The sequence below is a fragment of the Lepisma saccharinum genome, chromosome 7 (genome assembly GCF_977018435.1).
Source record: "Lepisma saccharinum chromosome 7, izLepSacc3.1, whole genome shotgun sequence".
NCBI classification, from domain to species: Eukaryota; Metazoa; Arthropoda; class Insecta; order Zygentoma; family Lepismatidae; genus Lepisma; species Lepisma saccharinum.
Window position 1 is genome coordinate 29,538,264 of NC_139235.1, and position 27,419 is coordinate 29,565,682.

A 27,419-nucleotide genomic window follows, 5' to 3' on the forward strand; every position below is an offset into this window, starting at 1 on the left:
AGATTTTCTCTCGAGTGTAGGACCGGTGGTCACCCACCATCGTGAGGAAATTGGGGAGCTACGAATAAGTAGGTAACTGGTCATACGACCGCACGTCACCCCATAACTGGTTGGATGATCTTGATTCTCTGGTGGAGCGAGACTGGCAGTCGGTAGGCAGGCACTGGCCCTCACGTTACAGGTTATTATTATTATTATTACTATTATAGAAAAATGTTAATTAATAATTAATTAACAAGCAAGAGGAAATTCACAATGTAGATCCTGAGAATTTCATTTTTACAATATCTGCATGCATTTTCACAGAATTGATGTAAACGTGCACCCTGAGCAAAACTGTGACTCTTCACTTTAATGTTGAATATTAATATTCACTCTGCTGTCACAAAACATGTGCAATACTTATCCGCAACAGTCAACCCAATGCTTTACAATGGTGCTACGAAGCTACCTCCTCGTTCAGTGATGTTGCCCTACCTTGAAGATTGCATATGTATTTTCTCGATTGTACATTACTTTTCTGATTATTCAGGCTACATGAAAAGACAAAGATGAGTGATGATTAGATAGAATTGATGAATGCACACCCAGGTATCAGGCAAATACTGGTTTGTAAATGAATCTTGGAAGTAATTAACCTTTGAATATGCTATTTAAAATGACTACTGAAGTCACATGAATGCAAAGAAAACAGATTCAATAAGAAAACTTCTGATCAAAAATGTCAGTTTGAATGGCAACATTTTCTGCTTAAAATTACTGTTTTGTGCAAAATAATTAATTTAAAATCGGTCAGATATTTTGAGAAAAGGGTACAAGTTATTGATGTTCTGTAGTTCTGTATTTGCAGAAACATAACTACCTGATTGGGAACACAAGATAAAACATATACTAACTTGTCACATGACCAATGATGTTGCATCTTGGAACAATATTTTCAAATATTTCAATACATAATTTACTTAGAAATAAAAGGCCTTCTCACAATCACTGAAATATCAATCATCATTCAACTAGAGCAAGGTAACAATTTAGGTTTGTTTCGAGGTACATTTTGATCCATTCAGTATCACCATTGTTATTCAATGTAGTCACCTGTACTTAATATTGTGTAATACCTCAATGAGCCTGGATAACAGCTACAATTCGCTGTGGCATGGGATTGGAGAAAGTTGTGGATCAAAGAACTGCACAGGTTGGTCAGATTGCACCATGCTGTCCATGACGATTGATGCATTGTGCAAGATTTTCAATTGGCGATTTTTTTTTTTTTTTTTGCTCAGTTCAGATGTGTCACTGTTCCTGAATATTCATCACGCCAGTCACAGTTGCAGCCCGGTGAACGTGGCAACCGTCATCCTGGAAGACGAGGATGGCAATATTCCATTCCTCATTAAGATGAAAGGCAAACGGCAAAACCTGGTTCCTTGGCAGCATGATGTAGGCATGCTGGTTGAAATTGGCTGTCACCTCAACCAAAGGATCCATTTCCACGTAATTAAAACACCCCAGAGCCTCCCCCAGCTTGAAGGCTTCCTGAAGTCCACGACGAACATGACACAAGAGTATCTTGATTTTGCATCTTTGCATCCACAAGTGTGATCTTAGGATGTGCAATGATAAATATCAACTTACATTAGCCTTGAAAACAAGCCCTGACATTCCAATAACACAAAATGCCCAAATTATGAACATGATAGACAAGTGGTCCTTAACCTTTCATTTAACTTGGGACCCCCTTCAAATAGCATTTGTTCTTGGATACCACACCCTTAATGCTTAAACAAGAATGTTGAGTGCATCAAATACTTTATAAAGTTGCTCATCAAGGGTCTTCTCTTACAATACTCATATTTTTATTGCAACAATAATAATTTCAGCGAATACACTGCAGACCAAACAGACAACAGCGGTGGCACAGAGAGTTACAACGTCATGGGAGGAGGTGCTGTGTGCACCTCCTTCCACAGGCTACTGTGTTTCTTATCATGCTGGAGTGGTCACTTCGCCACTCCCCACTTCCTTTGCCAACATGTAGGCTGCCACCGTAAGGCTGGACAACAGCAATAAGAATACCTGAATGTACACATGTTTTATTTGGATTTTCTGTTAACATTATGTCTTTAACACTAGACGTTTCCATATTACTGTTCACATTTTTATAACTTTCTTGTCCTTAGCCAACCATTTTCGTATTTTATTCTTATGTTCATTTTCTTCTATTGATGCCATTTGATTGATTGATTGATTTGGAGTTTCAAGTCCACTTTATGCACAGAAAGGCCCATCAGGACTGGACCTACAGTTTGAAGTGGAATCTGAACCACTATGTGCCAAGACCGGGAATGGAACCTGGGACCCCTTGATTACAAGACGACGACACTACCTATGCGCCATCGATTACGCCATTTGATTACGAGTGTGGGTAAAAATGCTGTACTTAGGAATTTTCTGTGCACCACACTATAAATATGGCTTCAAATAAATAATAATGAACATTTCGTTAACCTGTGTGATGGGTATGAGAAATATATTAACCATGTCCCCATGCTACGTGCAGCGAGTTCGATGGATATATCCATTCTCGGCATTTTCTGGCTCATATCTCCTGCAAATGACAAGCTACAAACCAGCTTCTTTCACAATTCAGATAGTTTGCATTTCCACCACAAGATGGAGACACTGCTTCGACACTGGCACTCTGCCAGCTATGTTTATCTTGTATTTTACCATAATGGCTCAAAGCAGCAAAAGAAGGCACCTACTTTCATAAACATAGAAGAGAGACTTTTCGAGAGTGACAAGTACTTGCAATTTATTAACTTACCCTCTACGGAAGAAATTTGGCATGTGCAAATTACCAATTTAAGGGGTTAATGAGAATGGTGGTGCTATATTTAACTTACAAGTCTTGTAAATTGTGTTCTAATCAAGTTCTGATTTTACATTTACTGAATGGTTTCTATGCCCATGTTTAAGATAAAGGAGGGAATAAAATGATTTTTCATACATAATTGGGCAGGAGCAGACTCAGTGCGGATTTCCATTATGCAACCCCTATTATCGGAAATCAATCTTCATTCTGCCTATTGATCATATTCTGACTGACACTCAAGAGCATATTCTGCAGACAGCTTGAACTTGCTAATCCCCACTATAGTAGTTCAAGGTGGTGATGATGGATTCTTAAGGAAAGTGGAGAGACTTTCTGAATGTCGATGGTGCTTCGTTGGATACAAGACTGACAGTGAGAATCTAGTGGGTGTGAGTAAACTGTGGTAAGAGACGTGGTTGCTGAAAATGAATATCTCCCTGCCCAGGACAGCTCTGAAAGCATTGGAAGACTGTTGGCTACACAACCTGTGGGTGTTGCCAGATGAAAGGATCTTTCCACTCTCTGAAATGTCAATATTTTGTTAAGATCCTGTATGGGAAAAGAGCAGTTCACTGGACTGGCTATTATGGACATTCATGTTGATATAATTTCAAGTGCTGACACAAAAATGCAGAGGTTTTCAAAGGACAAGGGGAGATTAAGATGATGTTCTCTCTGTTTCTTGTCAAGGTCCTGAAATTTTATCTTTGACTTGTACATTTCTTTTTGTGAGACATAATATGTAATTTGTCTATTCTTGTTTTAAGGTAATTAAAAATATGACTTCACTTTGTTATTAACCACGGTAACCAAATTGGTTACAAAAAATAAAATATCTTTCAGACCTCAATTACTCCCGAAGAAATTCTGACCTGGGTTCACCCTGCATATATAACATTTCCATTAATTTAATAATGTACAGACTATAATTGCCCTAAACCTTTGTGACAAATATAAAAAGTTGTAATATTTCTTTTCAACCTTCACAGACACCTAGGGTCTATGGACAACAGGTGAAGAATTGTTTTCCTGAAACTATTCCAAATTTTATTGCAAGTTATACAAGGCATATGTTACAGCCTCTTCCAATGGGGGGTAAATATATCATTATCCAAGAAAAAAAATCCTACCTCACTCATATTCATCACAGTTTTTCTGAGGAAGCATGAAATTTAAATTTGTGATATAAGTTTACAGATTTTTTTTTTTACTTACTGTTGGAAAATAGGCAGACTGACTGTCATCTTCACTAACACAACGTTCTTTGTATTTTCCACAGCAGGTCATTTACACATTCTACAAGGAACTAATGGACCACACTGTTCCATTTCTGCTGACTCAGCGTCAAGAGGACAATAGGTATAAATAGCCCAGAAAGGCTAATCAGGACTGAACCTACCGTTTAAAGATTGATCCAAACCACTAAGTGCCTCCACCAGGTATTGAACCCGGTACCCCTTGATTACAAGGCCACGATGCTACCACTGCGCCATCAGGGAGGCCAAAGAGGACAATAGGGAAGCTACTGCTGCACTCGCCACAGGCTGGGGTCGAGTCTACTAGGGCTAAAAGTACCTATTGGAATTTATTTAACGATACCGGCTGCTGATAATTTTTTGGTATTTTGCAAGTTCGACAAACAATGTTTTCGTGGAGTCTAATTATGAAAATTATAAAAAATTCAAAGTTTTACTTTATTCTTGCAGCATTGCTGCATGAAAACTGCTTTTGTGATTACATATTCTGATGTAATTCTTGAATATTTTAAAGCTAAACACACAGTAAATTAATGCATATAATTGTGGTGCAATCAATATTTTTGGTAGGGATGGGCTGATACCAATAAAGTACCAATATAAAATTTACCAATAGCGATATTCTACCGATCCACTATAAAATTAGATATGGTCCTATAAGAACCTGAAAGCTTCATGTTTCGAGGTGACTACAGTGCAAAAGAAGTTACATATTTAGACATTTCATTTTTTATCTATAAAAATTACAACAAAATGGCAGAATTTTGCACTAAATTATCAGATATTTATCGATATATCAGATCGGTAAAATAAGCGGTAATTTTACCGATAACCCGATGCTCTGGCCAGCTTTACCTCCCAGGGCTGCTTTATGCATGGACAAGGTTGGTACATTTCTGATCTTAGATCATTCACACAGGACAATTTTCAGGCATCTCTATCAGTACCAGTGAGAATCTACAAGAAAGATATGGGCAGAGTTATCCAGAATTTTCCACCAAGGGGTAAAGTTCATATTTAGGGTGTGTACGAGTATATTTAGAGCCTTTGGGCCTTTCTGGAAAAAAATTAAGGTTGTGTGTGTGTGTGGATAAATTACTGGGTATGGGCATTGGTTCAAAGTGATATCAGCTCTTACCCTTAGCACGTTTGCACGTACACCGATAACATCGGGAGCCTAATTCCCTCGATATCGTCCGCACCAAAAAACCAAAAACCAATGGAAGTCAATGGGACAGTTGCACATATAGTCCTACACTACAAATTTCCTAGAAGGGTCACCGAAGGGTCGGTTTGCAGCCACATCTCCCCTCGACAAGTTGACAGTACGACATCACCCCTGCACCCCAGGAAATGAAAAAAGAGGACAGACCAAGCCATAAAAGTTAGTTCGAAGTTGTTTTGAAGCAGGGCAGTGATTCCAACCCTAGAATAATGATGCTAAACCTAACACAATTTGAGTTTCGTTGGCACCTAGCACAGTGTGTTTGCATAATGGTAAATTTAATATAATTTGTTTTTCTGGGAAGAAGAAATTCATTTCAAAGAACAATATCTTGAGTAATTAAAAATAAAATAAAATAAAATTATATTCAGATCTTATTTCCAGTTCAGGGACATGCTTTCCCAACCGCACCCTCTCCTCATCTTTTCTTTATTCTCCCCAGTTTACTTCACAAGAAATTGGTAGGAAGTTGTGGGCACAAATAGAAACTAATATTTTGCTTTGTAGTAGATGAATCATCTCAAACTATCTCTAGATCAATGTTGAACTCGTCTCAAAAAGTAAATGCATATGTTAAAATTACAATCTGAAAAATAATTATAATAATAAATTACTGTTATTAATTATCAATAATGGTAATAATTCATTGTGATTATTTTCAAGATCCTAGCACAATTTATCAGCATTTACTATAATTTCACAGATTAAACAGCACTTTCTCTAATCAGGAGGTTGGCAACGCAGGGCAGGAGCCATCTGTGCTTTCAGGCTTTGTCCATCACTTTGTGCGCCCCCTCCAAGGTTCTGGTTAAAAATCCCTGATTTTGTTGGTGTGTGTGCAAAACTTCCTGCCAGTGTAAGTGTTGTTGGAAAACTACCCGGCCCAACGCATGTGTGCTTAGTCAAGACTGGCAAAAAAAAACAGTTGCGACAAGGCTCAATGTGCTGGCATGGGTCACCTCATGAAAAGCAGGCCCTGCCACTCCAATGGCAATTGTGACAAGATTTGAAGTTTTCTTAGAAACCACCCAACTTTCGGATGGTGGCCATTAAAAGAGGTTCCAATGTATGTGTAGAAGTACAGGCTACTCAAGAAAGACTCAGCTGAAGTAACACTGCATTTTCAAAGAGGTCCATTATGAGTACATTTCTTAACGAAACAGGCTTTTGACATTTTTAGAGAAAGCTAAAAATATTTTGAGAAAAACCACAATGAACCTGAACTTGCATTGTCACTCCCAGAAAAAAAAATGAGGCCTTTCTCGTGTGCATAAACTCACGCGTTTATAATAAATCTATTGTAAATTACCTTGGTCTTGAAGTTGGCTTCCCTGAACCCCTCTCCATTTCTGCAAGAACACTGTAAAAACATTGTTTATTCTGCAAAATTCACATCAAGAGCACAAGATAATGATTTGACTCAATGAACTGACCACCAATTAACTAAACGACTTAGTCCCTAGGTTAAATGAAATCTAAACCTGCTTCTTTTTCTTCTTTTCACAGAAATGGTGAGAATCGTTAACATTCATGAAAGCCAAACTTCTATTCAATACCTTAATTTTTTCTTAATTGTTACAGTGGCCAGTTCCTGTAGGAAAAGCCATCGCACTGTTATGAAGCAAATATCCTTCACATACAAGAGCAAATCCTGGCAACTATTGTCAATGGTATCTAATTGTGTCATATATATCTTACCCCATTTCATATTGTCTGCAGCATGCTTCACGAAAGTCTGTAACTGGACTTAGCTCAGCATAGATTGGTCGTCCTCCGAACCAACGGTTGTTAAGATCAGCAACTGCTTTCTCTGCATCCTCCTCACGGCGAAACTATGCATAAACATAAAATTAATGAAATGATTTCTTAAAATTCAAGAATAATTCAAATTCACTTCTTACATAATCATACAATTATACAAAAGCATAACTGAATCTGGAACACTTAATAGCAAGATGAGTCAAAAACTCAACATGATAGATGACAGGGCTGAGGGTGTGAAACACATGTTCTGGGTATTTTATAAGGCTTTCACATACTAATTATCAATTGATCAAAATAGGGCATTCCACGAAAAGTGGAATAACAAAATGACTCAATCTGGAAATTATTGTTTAACCATATTAAGGTATACATTTTTGTGAATCCGTATATATCAGTTGCATATTTCACCAACAAAATTTATTAGCTTTTGTAGCCTGTATACCTCAGAGACAAATGAAGTCAAACTTTGCTACATTTTTAAAGCATCACACATGAATATGACTACACAGGCTAAATACAAGTATTTTTCAATTTGTTAGCAGACACCACAAAGCAGTTCATAATTCTATGAAATCAGTTCATTATGAATATTTTAATCCAATTGCTTGTTCAGAACCTTGTGTGAATGTCACACATGTAACGCTGGATTTGTTCATATGGTTTGTTTCTTTTTTATAAGTTAACTTCATGCACAGATGGGCTAATAGAGACTGGGGTTAAAAGGGGTAGCTCAACTGGGTATCGAACCTGGTAGCCCTTGATTATAAGGTAATGACGTTGTCAATGCACCATCAGGGAGGTCAAATTAACGTAGGATTGCATCCTTATGACATGCCAAAGTGAGAATCTAAAATTATGATACTAGTAAGCAGTGTGAGACAACATTTAAATTATCAAAGTTTATTCAACATTGGCGAAAGTAACTAAACAAATTTAAAATATAAAAATATTTTTACATTAAATATCTACAATAGAGAAGATTTTCCAGGAAAATGTGAATTTTTCTTTTGGTTTCTAATCCTGGCAAGCACAAAAATCATAAAATTTACTTTTTCTACATTTTTTTATTACTATTATTATTATTTTACTATGACCAGGTTACGCTACTCGTTCGTAGCTCCCAGTTTCCTCAGGAGAAAGGTTGTTATGCTTGTCCCGGGAAACTCGAACCTTCAGGCATCCCACAGTCAAAGACCAAAGCTTGCACATGAAGACAGTATGGCCATGGTACAGGCCATATTATGCAAAATACATAATGTTATTTAATTTGCCAGGCAAAAGAGAATTTGATAATTAAATTACAGTATTTAAATGTCTCAATTACATATAAAGCAATTTTTCAAAACAGAATTCTGGTAAACTGAAGTAGTAAAACGACAAATCAGTACTAGGACTGGGAAGAGTATCAGGTTCATATAGTACCAGCTAAGTCCTACTATAATTAATCTAATGTTCAATGGATAAACATTAGTAAGATTCAATGAAATTACAATAAAGAATAGCAAAAACTATTGGTTTTACTGGCAATACTTCATGTTTACTCAGAAATGTGTTATTGAACCAAAAAATGAAAAATATACACATCCTAAAAAGTTCGGTGAATGATCTGATTAATCAACAGCAACCTTAGCCAGGTGCCTGCGCACGGACATCCATGTCGAGAAGTGCCAGTACACGTGGCAGTCGAACGTAGTCGGTGTGAGAGGTAGTGTCACAGTGCAATGGAGTTAACAAGTGAACATCAAGTTCTGCTACAAATTGGGGAAAAATGTGACAGAAATGCATGAAATGCTGGTGCAAGTGCATGGGATGGAGGCCGTGACCAAAAATGTGTTTACGACTGGTTCAAACGCTTTTAAAGGAAACGTTTTGTGGATGTGGAGGCAATCCAAGAACGAGTCGCAGTTTCCAGAAGCTTTGTGACCATGGAATCAATGGCGATAATATTGAAGGCCAATAAAAGTAATTTGTATGTATCTTTGCTTTGTTTGTTTTCTGATACCATTCACAGGGTGTATGCTTATTCCTCTAGCTGACGTTAAAACACAAGCATCTTCTATACTTACCTTGATGTAAACATTCCCGACAAGATGGTCTCCCAGGTTGTCACACACGTTCATCTCCTCTATCTCACCGTACTACAAAGAGAAAATGTAAATTTTACAGACATTTCACAGGGGAAAAAAAACAAAAATATAAAAAAAACAGTGATTAAAGGTGGGGAGGAGGGGCTAGTATGGTGCATAATGAAGATGCAAAACAAGTGACCTTATTAACAGTAATTGATACAGAAATCTTCGCAGCAGTGCTGCATGGCACGAACATTATCAAATTTCAACTGAAAACTATATAGAAATTCAAGTCCAATTTAATTTCAATCATTTTACATTAAATAACAGTTTGTTGCTGTTGTGAATGGCACAATCTGAATTTACTTCCACTAGCGGAATCAAAGCATTATTTGATCTCCCCCCTTTCTCCTATGTTGTGCATATAATGCATATAAGTAAGACCCACCTTATATGGTTTCACTTGACATCCAAGTTGACTCTACAATTAATTACATCCTTGACAATCTCTCTTCATTCTGAAAAACTACACGGATATTCTTATAAATTATATCTCCTTAGGAGTTTTGTAGAGAACTTTGAAAAACTGGAATTCCTTTTGCTGTTGTGTAATAGTTAGAGGCATGCAAATTTAGTTTTTGATGAAAACATGAAATGTGAAGTAACACATTGTAATGTAAATTTTTCATGTTTCTAGAAGGTGTGAAGTGCATTTTCCTACCTTGTTTTGTCACAAAATGAACTGCCAAATTCGAAATAGACTCTTAAACATGAAATTTGGAGTTTATTTACCGACACGACACTTTATGAAGTTTGAATTATCCTGCGAGTTATGCAAATCACAAAAACAATTCTGCTGTAAATATTTGAAAAGCAAAAATCAACATCTTTATACGTACAGGAATAACCTTAATACGCTGGTAACTACATAAATGTGCTATTAGAAGGGTTATGTTTATTTTGTAATAAATAGTTTTTAAATCAAATTTAGGATTATATTCAAAAATTTTAAAACCAAAATGTCATTTTAATTACCACTTTTGATTCGATTTTTCACAGATATAACACCCAAGTTTTCTTTTATTTACTGCTTTTGAACTCGAAATTCACTCCGTTTTTGTACCGAAATTTTGCTTTTTTATTTACAAAAATATTTGCCTCTATAGAGGGTACCTGGGGGAAACCCTGGGGGGCAAAAGCGGTCAGGGGCGTGATGCTGATCACATCACTCCCACTCACGACCGGATCAAGAAAGTGTGGGGCGTTACCCCCACATCCCTTATATGCCTTCATCGCGTGGTGCTATGCACAGGGGAGCACTTTACCTTTTTTTTTTTTTACCTCTATTGAGCGACCCCAGACAGACAAAAGAACCTTCCGCTAAAATCCTCCGTGCACCTTCCCCTCGACCAGTTCAGCTCAGGCCATAAGGAAGCATGCTCCACTCTCCCTCTCCCCTCATGGGTCTGCCCAGGTTCCTTTGCTGGTGGTAGCATGAAGAATACGCCACTGCACTTCCTGTGAAGTCATATGAATGTTGTTGCCGATCTACTCATATTGTCTCCTACACCGTAGTAGTGTTTTGCACATTGCAAGAATTATTTTCATGGTGCTTTTTCTATGTGATCTTGAACATACAACACCATCTTCCTTGCATGTAAATGTAAAGCTCATTCATGCAGAAAAACTCAAAGCAGCACTACAACACAACAAACACAGCTATAGATCGACCACAAGGATAAAAACCTTGGGACGAAAAGTCCCCGCGCAGCTTTCCCTTCTTCCTCCACCTCCGGCCATAAAGAAGCATGGTCCCTCCCCTACTTGCGGGGGTAAGGTGCACAGCAGTCGCGGGTCTGCGCAGGTTGTTTTGCTAGTGTTCCACTTTACACACAAACCTTCAATGTCGCGTAAGTATTCTATCTTGAGCCACACAGTGGCAGTGAGGGGAGAAAGCCATTACATGTAGAGGCCATTAATTCTTTCAACGAAGGTGTGGCACGCTTTGGCAATGACAGTGGCTGGTGCGCTGACGTGGTTAATTAGCTTTTACTGACTAGTTCCCCAGTTGTCGTCTCCTCTATTGGCAGGAAGCCAGTAGAGTTATATCTTTTGCCCTATAGTCATTGTTACTTGCGGGTTCATGTTCCAAATTAAAATATTAGTCTTGTGTCTTACCCGCGGCACAGGTACAGAGGTTGTTTCCGATCTATGGTGACGAAATTGCACACCTTTTGCAGCACCACCAAGCATGAAGAGAACGAAGCTGCCAGTCGTGTGGGCACGTTAGACCGTTCACTGTGCGTGACAGGTGTGGTCATTGCGTATCGGGAAGAATGCCGCCGAAAATCAGTGCATATTGGGAGGGTTACATAACTGCACTTTCCGACGTAAACTACAGTTATAGTGCCATTATAAAACTGTGCAAGGAGCACGGATTCACTCTGTCCAGAAATGACATATCACAGGTGTTGGAAGGGGCATGTAAGATGAGGCGTGGGATGATTCCTGTGGGGCAGAAACAGGCCAACTCCCAGCCTGCCACTAGCCGCACACCAGCTACAATTCGGGATGTCAGGGTGCTGGTCACCAGGGAGAATCCAGCCACACAGAGAAGTATCGCAAACCGGCTACAAACATCACTGAAGAGTGCACACCATCATTGACCACGATTTGGGTTTGGAAAAGGGATGCAAGGGACGTGTTCATAAGCTCTTGCCAAAACACATCCAGGAACGTCGCACCAACTGTCGACAGCTTTATAAGCAGCACCTGTCAGGTGAAAAATGGAAGTTCCTTGTTACATTGGACGAGGCATATGTTTATCTTGATGACTGTCACAAGCCACGTGCAATTTTTTATCGATCGACAGGTTCGAGGGACTTTCAAAGATGGTTCACTGAATGTAAGGAAAGTTTTGGCACAGGTTTCATTGCTGAATACTTGTACAATGGCTAGCTGACCATACAATGTATTGTTGCCAAAAATACGAAGGTTAATTCCGATTATTATCAGGCTAACGTCCTGACACCAGTTTATCGCCATGACATTCCCCATCTCTACGGGAGGGATCAGAATCGTGTGTGGGTTCATGAAGACAAGGCGTCAAGTCACACATCTCGCTCAACCTGCCTCTTCCTCCAACAAATGGCAGAAGAAACTGGAATTCGTGTCATTCCTTTCACAGACATTCCAGTGAAGTCACCTGATGCCTCACCGATGGTCTTTTGCACCTTCGGCCTACTGAAACGAGCCTTGTCTCAGAGAAGACCCCGCACCAATGAAGGGCTATGGAAAGCTGGTCAGGAGGAGTGGTTGAGGCTGGACATGACTACACTTTGCGTCAGTCTCCTACAGTGGAAACTTCACTGTCGGGCAATTGCCAAGATGCAGGGCCACCAAATAGAGCACTCTCGATGGTGGTGACATGATTTCTCTTAAGGTAGGAGCAGTTTGAAATCATCACCATAGATCGGAAACAACCTCTGTGTAAGTTTTGTTTGTAACTACTGAAAATACAATAGCCTAATAATTTAAAACCAACTTACACAAACATTATTGCATACCAAAATATTTTCCCCCAAGACATGCTAGATTACATCATCTTAATGTGTCATGAATGACCAGGCAAGGACATGAACAGTAACAAGAAAAATTGCCATTTACTGAAAAACATTGAAATTTGTAATTTTATACTCCATCCTGAAAATGAAAAAACATTCCCCGAAATAAAATTTATATGTATGTATTAATATTATATACTAGGGCTAAGCCAATGCCACTTTCAATAAAACAGCTCAGCCTTATATTATTTTATACATTCTTAAAACAAATGAACAAGTAACAATAATTCATGTTTTGCAGTTCTCCAACATGTATACTCTGTCCCAGGAGTTTGTGGAGCAAGGGAAGGAAAAACAAGTCCTGTGGCCAAGTAGTGACATGAGAGGGTTCGAGCAATGAACTGAGGGATTGCATGGAGGGGGAAACATGACCGCAGCTACCAGCATGTACTGCTTTGCTCCATCCACTTGCTTTCTCCCCTTCTCAACCACTGTGTTTCTCTATAGACTCCTGAGATGCAGTATATTTTCACATTTTGAAGGCTTCTTCAGTTAAGATTTCACAAATTTCTGAAGTAGGCAACAGACAAACATTCAGACCTTACACACAAGTGAAATAAGTACAAATATAAAGGTCATTCAACGTTAACCAAGACACTTGAGGGAGTAAATGAAAAATGCCTTAAATAGTTGGTGAATGATAAACAGCTGGAGGATGTACCTTCATTGTTCGCGAGTATTGTGCATTCACACCGATGTAGTTGGTGCATGCACAGTAGCGTCAGCAGAAATGGCGGCAAGTAGAGGGTGGCCACTCTAGGACCTTCATAAAATTCAAGTATAATTCCCGGTTTTCAAGGTGAACCTTTAAAAAATTCAAGGCTACAAGCAGATGTTTTCTCTATTTCAACCTTACGTATCACCACCCACACACACGAATACATTAACAATATAAAGGGTTTGTGTGATCACAATGAATCCAAAAATTCTAATTCAATTCAATTAAACAGTATATATACATATATATATAAAAATATTTTCAATTTAAGGATTGCAGTTTACATTTGCAATTTCACATACTCGGAAAATTTCAAACTCAAATTTACCTAATCAACTTGCAATAATCTTCTGCCTGTCAGATAGATTGTTCTGCAAAGGTCACTAACAAAGTAAACGGATTGAGAGAATTCTGTTTTAATTTCCACGCAGATTTCTCTTCTTTTCCTTCCTCGATAAAAACAAAAGCTAAACTGTGAAAAACTGGACTCGGGGCATTTGTAAATATATGAACTTGTCTGTATTAATATAATTTGCAATTTTTGACGTCTACGGGGACAAAATTCACGCATAATTCCCGGTGAGTAGCCACCCTGAAGTAGTATGTCTGTATCTGTGGGACAGCAGTATCATCAAATTCCTTGTGAAGGAGGTTAAGCCAGCTGACATTTTGAGAAGATTGCAAGCACAGTATGGGGAAGAAATTACGACATGGACAAGAGTGTATGAATGATGTCAACAGTTTAGCAAAGCACAATAGTTGAAAAACAAATGAATTGCATGGACACTGTCATCCAACTGGGTCATGCAGCGTGTTATTTATGTGGATTTTTTGAAGAAAGGGTGCCAAACAAAATGAAATTTGCAAGAACAGACAGGAGATGTCACCATGACAATTCCGAGCACCACATGGGTCAATTTGACAGCGACAACTATCAGTGGGAGAGTTTGCTTCATGCACTTACACAGGGTGTTTACCAAAATAACAAACCTAAAATTCTTGCCTTTTTCTTAACATTTTATGCCCCCCCCCCCTAGTTATAGTTTGAAATTAAGAAAATAGATTTTTTATTAAATGAAAAACCCCTCCTATAGGGTCGGTTAAGATGAAAACTGAAGATTTATTTTAACACGAGATTTAGACTTGCGTTAATTGTTATTAATGCATCAGGCTGCATTCTGTATGGGGAATGGCCACATTAGTTTCACAACTCAATGCAATTTTAGATTTTCAAATATTAAATTTAACGAATACTAGTACATGTATATAACAATGTAAATTCACCATACTGTAAAAAAATGCAAACATTCTTAACAAGCATAATTTCTTGACATTCTTGACTGGTAGACACCCCATCCCCCCCTGTTACAGTCTGAACTTATCCCTTGGCAATTTCAGTTCCTTGAAGAGCATTTAAGAGGGAAGACATTGAAGGCAGATGAAGCACTGACAAACAACAGCAACCAACTTCCTTCTACGCCAAAGGAACAAGGGAACTGCCACAACGATGGCAGCAATGCCTACATGCTTAGAGAGAATACACGTGAAAAACTTATCTTGGTGCTTGAAGGACTTTCCACTTTCCCTTACAAATAGAAGTGTTGGTCAACCTTGAACGGCCCTTGTAATTTTTTTTAAAAAGACTAAAACATACAAAAATGTCAACAAACTGAAATTAATCTTACCTTATCCTCACACTCCACAAAAACATCTTCGAAGAAGTTGTCGTAGTGCTCCTGCATTTCCTCATCGGAGACATTTGCGACTACTAAAATTCAGAAACACTCAAAACAATAGAGATCTGAAGAATAGGTTGACACTGGGAAATTTGTGGTTTCTACTTTTCATACACATGCTAAATCTATAGTTTACTTTGTAGAAGCAATAAATAAATGCAAGAGTATACAATTACAATGTACAATAATGAGAAGAAAATAGCAAATATTTGTGAATTTTGTAATGAAGTTCAATTTACTTGCAAATACATAATCCTTGTTTCAATATCACGAAGTCTGCATGAAAATCAACTATTTTAAGGATACATCAATGAGATAGTTTTGCAGTATCAACAACCAATATTCTACCAATCTAGTATAAAACTATAAACATTCCATAAAGAAACAATGGTTAATTCGCCACCTTAATTAATATATACCAGGTGTGCAGGTTAATAATTCTTAATTTCGTCGCTGGATGGCGCTGGAAGCAAGGGTTGGTGCACAGTCTCAACTGTTATGTCAGTGTGTTGCCAGGACAGTACCTGTCAAAACACCATGGATGTGCAACCGAATTCGAGTGATTGTGATATTGGGTTTGTGTGGGAAACATGTTGACCTTCAAACCAAATAAGGAGCATGTGCGGCACGTCCTGCTTTTCTTGATCAATCAAAAGAAAAATGCGAGTGAAAGCTATCGTATCCTTGTGGAAACGTACGGTGACAATATCCTACCGCAAGACACGTTGGTTTCGATGATTCAAAGTGGTCATTTTGACTTGAAAGACAAAGACCGCCCGGGCCAGCCGAAATAATTCCAAGATGCCGAATTGTTGGACGAAGACGATATGCAAACGCAACAACAACTGGCAGAGAAGTTAAATGTTGGTCCCCAAACCATATCTGATCGTCTTCATGCCATGGGAAAGATCCAGAAGGCAGGAAAATGGGTCCCACATCATCTGAACGACAGACAAATGGAAAAGCGAAAAACGGTGTGTGAAGTGTTGCTTTCTCGGCATGAAAGAAAGTTTTTCTTGCATCGGATAGTGACTGGGGACGAAAAATGGATCTACTTCGAGAACCCAAAATGCAAAAAGTCATGGATTGACCAGTGGCGTCGCGTGCGGTTCGCATACGAGTGTTCACAATAATGTTTTTGTACTGAATGCAAATTTACTCCTATCCCTTGTAAATTCATATTCAATTGAAAAAGTGAGAATAACAGTTCAATTTATATTTTCAACAATTTCCCACCAAAATCACTATATTTGAAGTAATACATGAAGGACGTAGGGGAAATTGTTCCTCTCCCCATTAAAATCTGCCAGGTTTAGCGAATTGTCGCTACAGTTTGCAACTTGTAGCACAGAACTATTCGAATCCCCCTACACAGCATATGATGCACTCGGGTGCCAAATGTAAGAAGTATTGTCGCTTGCATCAGTGTTCGCACAGCGAAGTGAACATCTTCTGGGTATAGTGGCCAACAGCCCCTTCGCTGTCAGCTCTATGCAACACGCACAGCAATTGTGTTCAACACCCTCAGTGGAACACTGTAGGCGTCAGTGTTACCAACTATCTAAATATGTTATCAGACGTGAAAGAAGTCGTGTCAGAGTAAATTGTGTGTATATAATCATGGACATCCGCAGGATTTTTTCCAGGGAGGGGCAAGCAAGGTATTTTTTTCCAGGGGAGGCAAAGGACACATATTTTCCTCCAAAATAGTGATGCCCTCTTAAAAAACACCATTTCAGTCTGAAATTATCATTTTTCTTCAACAAATTTATAATAATTAACATAAATTACTGTGATTGAAATGAAACTATGTGTGAAATATATAATTTTTAAGAACACATTCATTTTCCAGGGGGGGCCGTGGCCCCCGCTTGCCCCCCCTTCCGGACGCCCATGTATATACTCGTACATCAAACATAGTATTTTTTCGAATAAATATACGTATGTGTGTGTGTGTGGGGGGGTGCATTTAATATGTACGTAATTTAAGACATACGTATGTCATATGAGTGTTCACGTGCTCATGCGAACATTATCAGGCGACCCGCCTGGGGTTGACCCAGGAAAACCTTCAACAACGACTGCAAAACCGAATCGCTTCGGAAGGAAGACAATGCTGTGTATTTGGTGGGATCAGAAGGGTGTGGTGTACCATGAGCTTCTGAAACCAGGTGAAACAGTGAATGCTGTTCGCTACTGTCAACAACTCATCAATTTGACCCATGCATTGATCGAAAAGTGCACAGATTGGGCGACAAGACACGGAAAAGTGATTTTGCAGCACGACAATGCTGCATCACACACAGCGAAAGGCGTCAGACACCATTTCTGCACTTGGCTGAGAATTCTTGCCCCACCTGCCATACTCACCAGACTTAGCCCCTTCGGACCACCACTTGTTTTAACCGATGTCTCACTCACTTTCCCAGCAACACTTCAACAATTACGAAGATGTCGACCAATGGCTTGCTGACTGGATCACCTCAAAATGTGAATGATTTTTTTGGAAGGGCATCCACAATTTGATGGACAGATGGGCACAATGTATAGCTAGTGATGGCGCATACTTTGAATAAAGCATTTGTTACCTTTCTCCCCAGATACATTTGTTTTCTTTCGGATCAATTAAGAATTATTAACCGGCACACCTGGAATAACCAAGTGACTGTAATGGGTTCTATCTTAGAGAAAGGAAAACCATAATAATAGACATTTTCTAAAACAAGCAATGCATATGAATTATACATAAAAAAAATTGCTGAACTTTACATTAATTTTAGGCAGGGATGGACCAATACATGTTTTTTTTTGCAAATACCAATAAACTACACATATAAAACTACTAATATTCTACTGAATGAATATAAAATCACAAATACTCCTTGGAAAAAAAATGAATGTTCATTAACCTGCTAAATAACCATAGTGATTGATTTGGCTAATTGCGGAGATGAGGACGAGTGATGAAAGGACACTCACAGGCCCTTAATCAACATATGTAAGTATGTGACTGTAATGAGTTTTGCCTTTGAAAAAATAAACTGTGCGCTTAGAAATTTACTTTATGATAGCCGGGCATATGAATTATATGTTTTTATTCATAAAAATAGTAGCGAAACACAATTTTTGTTTAAACTGTCCCATTCCTAATTTAAAGTTTTTCATAATTGGGAAAAGTGGAACTTGCTGTACTGTTGCTTGGAGTGCATCTTTTGTTTGTAGTTCTCTGGCTGCCGCTAGGTAGCCTGGGGTGGATGCTCTTCACCGTAGAACAAGAAAAACATGGTAAAATCAACTTCCTGGACATCACCATCAGCCGTGCACTTAACAAATTCACAACCACCGTATACAGAAAACCGGATGCAGGCAACCAGTACATACATGCTCTCTGTAGCCATCCCCCCAAGCAAAAAGTCAACATGTGGCTGAACTTTTATCTAAGAGCCTTCTCCTACTGTTGTAGAGAAGAGGATCTACGAGAGGAGATAGCCACCATCACTGAAATAGCCCTGAAACATGGCTACACTGAAGCACAACTTTCCACTTGGTGCAGTAAAGCGGAAATACAGGCCAGACACCCTAACCAAACACAATCAACCTCCAGTGGCCAATATAAATGGTTTGCCTTCCCCTACCATCCCACCACTTCCAACCGCATATCAAAAGCCCTTCTCCCATATGGCATCAAAGTAGCGCACAAACCCAATTCCAAAATAGCTGATAAACTGAACAAACACAAACAGTACATCATCTCCCCTTCATAACCCAGGTGTATACGATGCAGAGTGTGAATGCAAGGCACATTACATCGGCAGGTCAATCAGATCTGTCAATGAAAGATTTCAAAAGCACCTAGCAGATGTGAAAAAAGCCCAACCCACTACTGGTCTTGCTAAACATATCAAATACAATAGCCATAAAATTCAAAAGGCTCAAATCAAACATACTGCCCACACGCTCGTAGACACCAAAATCAAGGAAATGCACGAGCTAAACGTCGATAGTGGGTAAGCGCACCCTACTACAACATATATCGCCCAGAAATAGCAGACGACACAGTTAACAGCAGCGCACCTAGTGGCAGCCAGAGAACTACAAACAAAAGACGCACACCAAGCAACAGTACAGCAAGTTCCAACGAGGATGGTGGCAGTGGCCACTGAAATTGATTGAAAAAGAAAAAACAGCTTCGCAGATAAAAGTGAGTACTAGTTTCTCCGTATTTATTAAAGTTTTTCTTAGAATATCAAATGGGAAAATTTTGGAATTTTTAATTAGACCGATGTTCTTACATAAACTGATACAGATACAGCACCTACAATATTGCCAATCACAAATATTATGTGATGTCACATTTCGGTGCCAAAATATATTGTTTGTACAAATATCCACCATTATCATTTGGGCTGAGCCTACATAGCAATTGCCAGCCTGATCAATACTACCTACTGTTACCTTCCATGGTTTATGTTATCATGCAGGTTACGCAAAATTTTAAGGAGTTCAATTACTCTTGAGTTTTCTGAAGATATGGTATTTTCAAATTTCTTGCACATGAAAGACTTATTTAGCTTTCCTCCATTTGCTATGAGTACTTATATAGGAAAAACAACTGAACACTTTGCACTTCCCAGAGGGTTGATAAAGAAAGGTGCTCAAATTAAACCTCCTTACAACAATACCACCTTACTTACAATGGGATCCATCTGCAGACTTCGCCGAGTTCTGCGGATTGACGTACAAGTTCTGCAGGAGAACTGTCTGAAAGAGTAAAACAGAAAAATTGAAACTTTCAGTACGTGAATGTAATCAACCACAATGTTGTCGAGATGTGTTTATATGTGTAACAGGACTGAGCCCATATCACTTGAAACAAATACCCCGTACTGATACCGATGCTTGACAAATGTAAAATGTAAAAGTCGACCAAAATAACGATTAACATTAGTGGCCGAGAATTGCAATCCAATCATAAGCATCAATTTACCAGAGCTTTGCTTTAAAATACACTTCTTACAAGAAGTTCTGAATATTGTTACATTAGACAATGGGCTGGGAATGCAACAACACATGGTACCTGTCTGTCATACGTTTTTGTCTTTTTTGCTGACAATCAGTGGCGTAGCATGGACATTTCGGGTGGGAACGCCAAGTCCGAAGGAAGAGTCGGCCCTTTCTTGCTTAATAATTTACTTATGGTATTAGCCGCCACAGGTATTATTTGCCTGAAGTAAGCTGGGTTTTCAATAAAACATCATCATTGCATGTTTTAGCTAGAAAATTAGATGCCTCACTATGCCACAGATGTTTTGAACTCTGGTGTTCTATACCTTTTTTTATATCTTTCTGCATGACGCAAGTCATTAAAAATCTACCTGAATCACAAGCGCCTCTGCACAACAGTAGACGTCATTGTTGTGGGCGATCCAACTACTGATTGATTTGGTTTACTTTACTTCGCTTTTCTACCACTTTTGGTTAATTGCGAATATGAATATGAGTGATGATATTGATGAAGGGACACTGACAAAGCACACCCGTGCTCACGCCGGGATTCGAACCAGGGACCTCTGTCGTCTTGGCGCACTGTGAAAAGCAGAGTGGATGATTCAAATATCGTACACTCTACTGACGTAACAGTGCCGATTAGTAATTCAGACCACTGTTTATTACATCTTGAGAATGCTGATAAACATTTTAAAATAATTTTCTCCAGAGACCATTCGATGTTAAGAGTTTTCAAATGAACGCTAAACATTTCCATTCACACAATATTAAGTAGTTAGATAATAACGAAAAAATACAATAAAAAAATATTAGTTTTGCAGGTTAAGTGGTAGAGCAGCCACAGGCTGAATTTCTATCATGAGGACTTCACCAACTTATTTGACAAAAACTGTGTTGATCTTTTAGTTTCTAATACACATCGCTGTTCGTGCGATAAATTATACAATGCAGTGGCCATTAAGAAGCAGTATATTTGAGATTGGTAAAGTTACGTCAGTCAATATTGCGTATTGTAGCATCACATAGCACGAGTTGCATGAGAGCGAAGAACCGGGTAGGAATGCTACCGCTGTCGTCTGCTTCAGAAGGCAGGAAGGGTCACATGAACCAATCACGGTAGACCTCTTGTACGCCAGCGTAAGAGAGCCCATTTACGTGCGTGCTGTAGAAATGGAAGCTTTCCCTCCATAAAGGCAGCAAGGAATATAGGAGTCCTGTACGCCGAATGTGCTCGGCGTCCGGCCGGGAAAGGCATTGAAAAGAGATGCTAGAACGAGTGTTGAGAGTGGAGCGTTGCAAGCGGATCGCGAAAAATAGCCATTATAATGCCATGAAGGTCAAACATATATGAAATTAGTCACGTTTTACTTTATAATCACAGCATTTAAGCATTTTTGAAATTTTAAATCTGGGAACGCCGGGCGTACTATAACGCTACGCCACTGCTGACAATGCCACAGTGCCTATCACCTATTGTCTAATATAACAATATGTATTCCAAACTTTTTATGAGGAGTGTACTTTAAAAAGTACATCCGAATATTACAATACCTGTTATCTAATCACAAAACACAGTTTCTTCCACACAATATTGGTGCAAAATCAAGTGGTGCAATCAAAAGAATTTTACATAACGTCCATGATAATTAGACTCTGCAAAAGTGTCATGCAATATTTTGTGGACCGCACAAATGATTAAAACACCAGAAAAGAATAGGTAAGTAAAATGCAACATATACTTTCCAATGATGATACCAATGGTATCAGCCGATACCAATACATGAACATTGGTGCCGGCTCCGTGGTGGAGTGGTGAGCATGTATGTTTGTGAGTGGCCTGGGTATGTATGTTTGTGAGTGGCCTGGGCATGTATGTTTGTGAGTGTCCATTCATCAATTTCATCATATCATCACTCATCCCCATCTTCACAAATTAGCCAAAAGTGGCACAAAAAACGAACTAAAATAAAGCAAAACAAATTAAATTGGCATCGGTATCAACTCAGCCCTAATGTGTAGTGATTAGACCTTGGATTTTTAGGTTCTAAAAAGTGTGCTTTTAGGTTCCTAAAATAGGCTCTAAAAATCATAAAATAGGTTATAAAACCTTAAAATAGGTTCTAAAAATCCTAAAATAGGTCCTAAAAAGCTTAAGTTAGGCTCTAAATACTGAAGTAGATTAAAAAATATTAAAATAGTTCAAAAATCCTTCAAAACGATGATTGGGTATAGTCACCGGCAATGAAAATGGGACACCTATATCCTGAAATAAGCACTCTCTTGCATAACGTTGTGTGTGTTGCCTAACCCTACGGTGACTAAACAACAAATTTATCAAAAAAACTAACAAAATCACTCTATTCACTGCAAACCCAAATAACATTAAATATTCTCTCTGTAACATACAGGGTGTCATTTTAATGGCACCCACGGACCATGGAAACGTATAGAGGACATAAAAACAAACAACCTTTCTCAGTAACGTTTTTCTCGGGACTGTTGCTTCGGTGCTACAGTCTTTCAAAAAAGCCCATTTCGCCACTGAATGCTGGCAACCACCCACAACATTTGATTTCATTTGTGACGTCATATCCCGTCGTGAAGCTATGCATTCCAGGGTTGCCCGGAACACACATATTCTGTGAAAAATGACATAGCTACAATCAGCCACATTATGTACCGTAAAACAAAACGAGAAAACACGCTGTGTAACCTAACGGGAAGTAAACAAAAAAAATGTAGAAAGAAAATAGAATTCAAGTGGAAGTGGTCATATCGAATTTTGTCTCAGCTTACATGTCAAATATTTGCAAATCTAGTTGGATGGTTTGATTGATTTGGTATTTTAAGTCCAATTTGTGCACAGTAAGGCTAATCGGGACTGGACCTACAGTTTAAAGTGGGATCCGAACCACTATGTGCCTCCACCGGGTATCGAACCCGGGACCCGTTGATTACAAGGCGACGACGCTACCACTGCACCATCCGGGAGGCCCCTCTAGTTAGATGGCATCTACAATTTAGTCCAGGGCATGAAATTTCAAGTTTGAAGTCAGTCGCCAGACTAAAATCTTTGGTCGCCACTATTTTATATTGATAAATAATAAAAATATGAGCAATTATTAAAGAGTTAGGAATTATGTTTGTGTAGCGCTGTCGTTCTGCACTGAAGTACCACTTATCAATCGCAGCTGCTGGGTCAAACTCTGACAGGGAGGATGGGGGGAGGGGGGTCCGTTTACGAAAACTCTGAGCAAATCATCCAGTGTCTCAGTCTTCAGAGAGTTCCTGTAAGTAGTCTTGAGTCTGTTGTGATAGTTGAAACCTCCCTCACATGAGGCTGTGCTCATTGGTAGAACAGCACAAAATGTCAAAATCTTGAGCAAATTGGGGAATCTTGCTGAAGACTCCGCACTGTGGATCGGCACTGTGGATTTTCTCCAGCGTCTGATTCAAAGCTGGAGAAGAAAACAAAAGTTTGTATTATGTCCACTCTGCTGACAGAACATCCATTTTCTCATTATAAAGGCTCGGGTTCAAGTATATGTAGAGCTTCTTTATTTCTTCTATCCCAAACTGAAGAATATTTTCTTTGGGAGGCTAACCCAAGGTGTCGAAAACATGCAGAGATGCAATCACATCTGTTGACATAGACGGCAATGTTTCTGTGATGTACACCTTCGCATTGTTAATTAAGTTTCCTCTAACAGTCTGAAACTCTTGCACACCCCTGATCTTCCCTGAAATGGATACATGGTCCAAGAAATCTTGTTCGCTTGGTCCAACATTAGATTCCAGGTCAGCCACAACTGAAATACAGTGTTCAATTCTTATTTTCAGAGATGAAATCAAAAGATTCTTATTTTGTAGTGCCACGCTTAAAGGGTTCAATTGCCCGTAGAAATTCAAAAGGAAGTACAGAAGCTTAACAAATATAAATGGCTTCAAACTTTTCAGCAAATCCTTAGCTTTAACGCCATCATTGTCTCTTCTATGGGCCACCTGTCCCCGGCCGGTTCAAATCCGGGAACTTTTCTAACGGTGGAAGCGGCTCCGGCGCCTACCCAGCGTCGAATAACATGGGTACCTGGGGGAAACCCTGGGGGGTAAAGGCGGTCAGGGGCGTGATGCTGATCACATCACCCCCACTCACGACCGGATCAAGAAAGTGTGGGGCGTTACCCCCACACCCCCTATACGCCTTCAGGGCGTGGTGCTATGCACAGGGGAACACTTTACTTTTTACACTTTTTTTATGGGCCACCTGTTCAAGATGGGTCACAACAACTTTCCATGGTTGCAAGAGAGCTCTTATTGCACGTTCTTTGCTGGCTAACCACCTAATAGTGTGGATATCACTCAGTTTTAGAATTTCTTCTATAACTTCTGCCGTTTCTCTCAAGAGGTGAAGTCTTGAAGCGTGTTTGACACACATTTGAAACAACGAAATTTTAGTCGCCAGCCCAAAACTTTTGGTCGCCAATGGCGACCTGGCGACCGGAAATTTCGCGCCCTGATTTAGTCTATCCACTTCGTCCTTCTGATACTAGTTGTCTGTGACACACTGAACAGCTGACAAAATAGAAATGGAAGAACTCAAAATTCCAAAGGTAAGCAACAATAATACAATGTTTATTCAGGGCATCATGAGGCAAGTGACAAAAATGGTTGATAATACAGGGATATAAGTAGTAGTAATACAAGCTCCCAACGACTGTGTTTATCTATGCACCAGATACACATGGAATAGTTTGCAACTGTGAACAGGGCAGTATATTCGCTACTGATTCATCATTAGATTGTTAATCTGGTTGTACGTATTTTAGCCATAATGTAACAACGTGAACCTCGGATACTTACGTTATCAGCACAAAAGTACCACAAGGCATCTGGACACAAACCTGTAGATATCAACCTTTCAATGAAATTTGCAAATATTTGACATGTAACTGGGCGTAAACAGACACATGTAAGCTGTAAGTCTAATAACATTTATTGTTGTTGATATTTGACATGTAGGCTGAGACAAAATCCGATATTGACACTTCATTTTGAATACGTTTTTACCATTTCTCATATCGTTCGTTCACTTCCTCCAAGATGACTGCTGATCATCAGGCTGGTAGGCTATGATGTTCGGTCTACTGGACGCATTTCTCGTTTCGTTTTACAGCTAATAATGTGGTTGGTAGTTTGTCATTTTCACAAAATTTGTGTGTTCCTTGCACAGTTCCGTGCGCAGTTTCGCCGCAGGAAATGATGTCACAGATAAGATCAAATGTTGTGTTGGGTTGCCAGCATCCAAGCGGCAAAATTGTATTTTTTGAACGGGTGAGCATCAAATTGAGAAAAATGATACTGAGAAAAGTTGTTGGTTTTGATGTCCTCTATACGAATCTGTGGTCCGTGGGTGCCAAATAAAATGACACCCTGTATATGTATTTGTGTGCAGTGGGGTGGGGGTGGGCACGTAAAATATACAAAGTGTGACAGTTGACACAAAGAGAAATTTGAATTTTTAAAACTTATTAACACGAACTAATAATGTAAGTTCAATTCTACATTTGCCCATCAGTATGTGTGTACATAGAGGGTTGCAAGAATACTTACCTGACTGAATGTGGGTTTATTATGAATTCTTGAACAGCGGTCTCCATGTCGACATGCACCGATTTTGAAGTAGAATGAACAATTAACTCTATGAGAGAAAGAAAAAAGCACATTAAGGAAAAAATGCAATTTAAAGAACAGAACAGACATTTACCATGTAATCAAACAAGTAAATCTTGCTTACATGAACTACTCTCAACTTATCATGCAATAAAATTCACTATGACATCAGATTTCATTTTGGATCAATTCAAATTTTCACTGCTACTTTGACTTACATATAATGCTTCTTTAAGCAATATTTAAAAGCTTACTTATTCCACACACACGTATTAGTGTAACCGAGATTTAAAACTAAAAGCAGTTCTTTTGCAGTAATTTCAACCAATCTGGTAATGAACACCATAAAATACAATAGAAAGTTTTTGATCCATTGACTGATTTGTTGTTTTAAGTCCACTTTCTGCACACAAAGGCTAATCGGGACTGGACCTACAGTTTAAAGAGGGATCCAAACCACTGTGTCATGTGCCTCCACTGGGTATTCATGGTGGCCACTCACCGGGAATTCCTTGAATTTTTCTCCTTAGATGTGAAAACTTGCAACTTTTATTGATCCAAATCCCATTGGCCTAGATCATATCAATTCAGGCAGGGGGTCTCAGATGTTATTGAATTAAAGTTATGTTAAAATTCAGGACAAAGTAAGAAACCCGTATTTTTTTGTTATGTGAAAAACAAAAAAAATTGGCCCAAGATACAGGTCGCCAAAGATGGCACCTCGGGCATCACTTCTCACGTGCGATTTTCCACAAAATATTAAAATGCTCTATCTCTGGAATGGTTCAAGGTATTTCGTTGCTGTTTTTTGTAATTGAAAGAGAATATGTTTCTGATTAAAATGATAACCTCCGTTTGGAAATATGTATCCAAGTTCTTGCTGTAGTCTTCTGAAATTATTTTTGAAAAATAAAAAATAATATTTATTTCAAAATTGCCAATCCCAAAAATTTTGATTTTTTTACTGTTAATCAGTACCATACAGTACTACATTCTCTGAAAAGGAGAACTTTCACTTTTGAGTTCAACAGGTTTTATAAACAATTGAAAATTTTGCCATACATTAAACCAGTTTCCATTACCATATTCTCACGTATTGGTGTCATGAAATCAAAATGTAGTCTTATTTGACATGGCATTTTAATTCTTCATAAAGATAAGTAACAGACACAGCTTTCAAAACATATTACAGGTTCCAAAGCATACCACTTCTGTGCACTCCGCTTAGAACTGAAATTAGCAATTCAACGAACTAAAAATTTGTTCAACTGCATCAGTATCTTCCTTTGATATTGAGTGATGCCTTCCTGTTGAACCCATAGGACCTGGGGCACCCACAATCTTTAAAATGTCGCAAATTGGAAGTGATTTCTGATGTTGTCCCTAGTCACTTCAAAAATCGTTACCAACTGTTTGAATTGACTAAGTCGCTTGTGCCAATGGAGTGAGCATACAGTGATACTGGTCATGGGAAGG

At 38.8% G+C, this 27,419-nt stretch overlaps 1 protein-coding gene across 4 annotated transcripts in view; it reads right to left on the reverse strand.

Annotated features, from left to right (window-relative positions):
• The window catches only part of LOC145989792 (splicing factor U2af 38 kDa subunit-like), a 49,511-nt gene that overhangs the window by 14,982 nt on the left and 7,110 nt on the right, over window positions 1-27,419 (reverse strand). For 2 of the 4 annotated variants that reach the window (XM_083125128.1, XM_083125131.1), the window contains exons 2-7: window positions 25,884-25,971; window positions 19,961-20,027; window positions 15,216-15,298; window positions 9,187-9,258; window positions 7,055-7,188; window positions 6,666-6,716 (exon numbers count right to left, since the gene is read on the reverse strand). In XM_083125128.1, coding sequence (XP_082981254.1) covers window positions 6,666-6,716; window positions 7,055-7,188; window positions 9,187-9,258; window positions 15,216-15,298; window positions 19,961-20,027; window positions 25,884-25,971 — 495 coding nt within the window. The remainder of the gene's footprint in view (window positions 1-6,665; window positions 6,717-7,054; window positions 7,189-9,186; window positions 9,259-15,215; window positions 15,299-19,960; window positions 20,028-25,883; window positions 25,972-27,419) is intronic. The other 2 variants (XM_083125130.1, XM_083125132.1) reach the window with 1 other exon arrangement.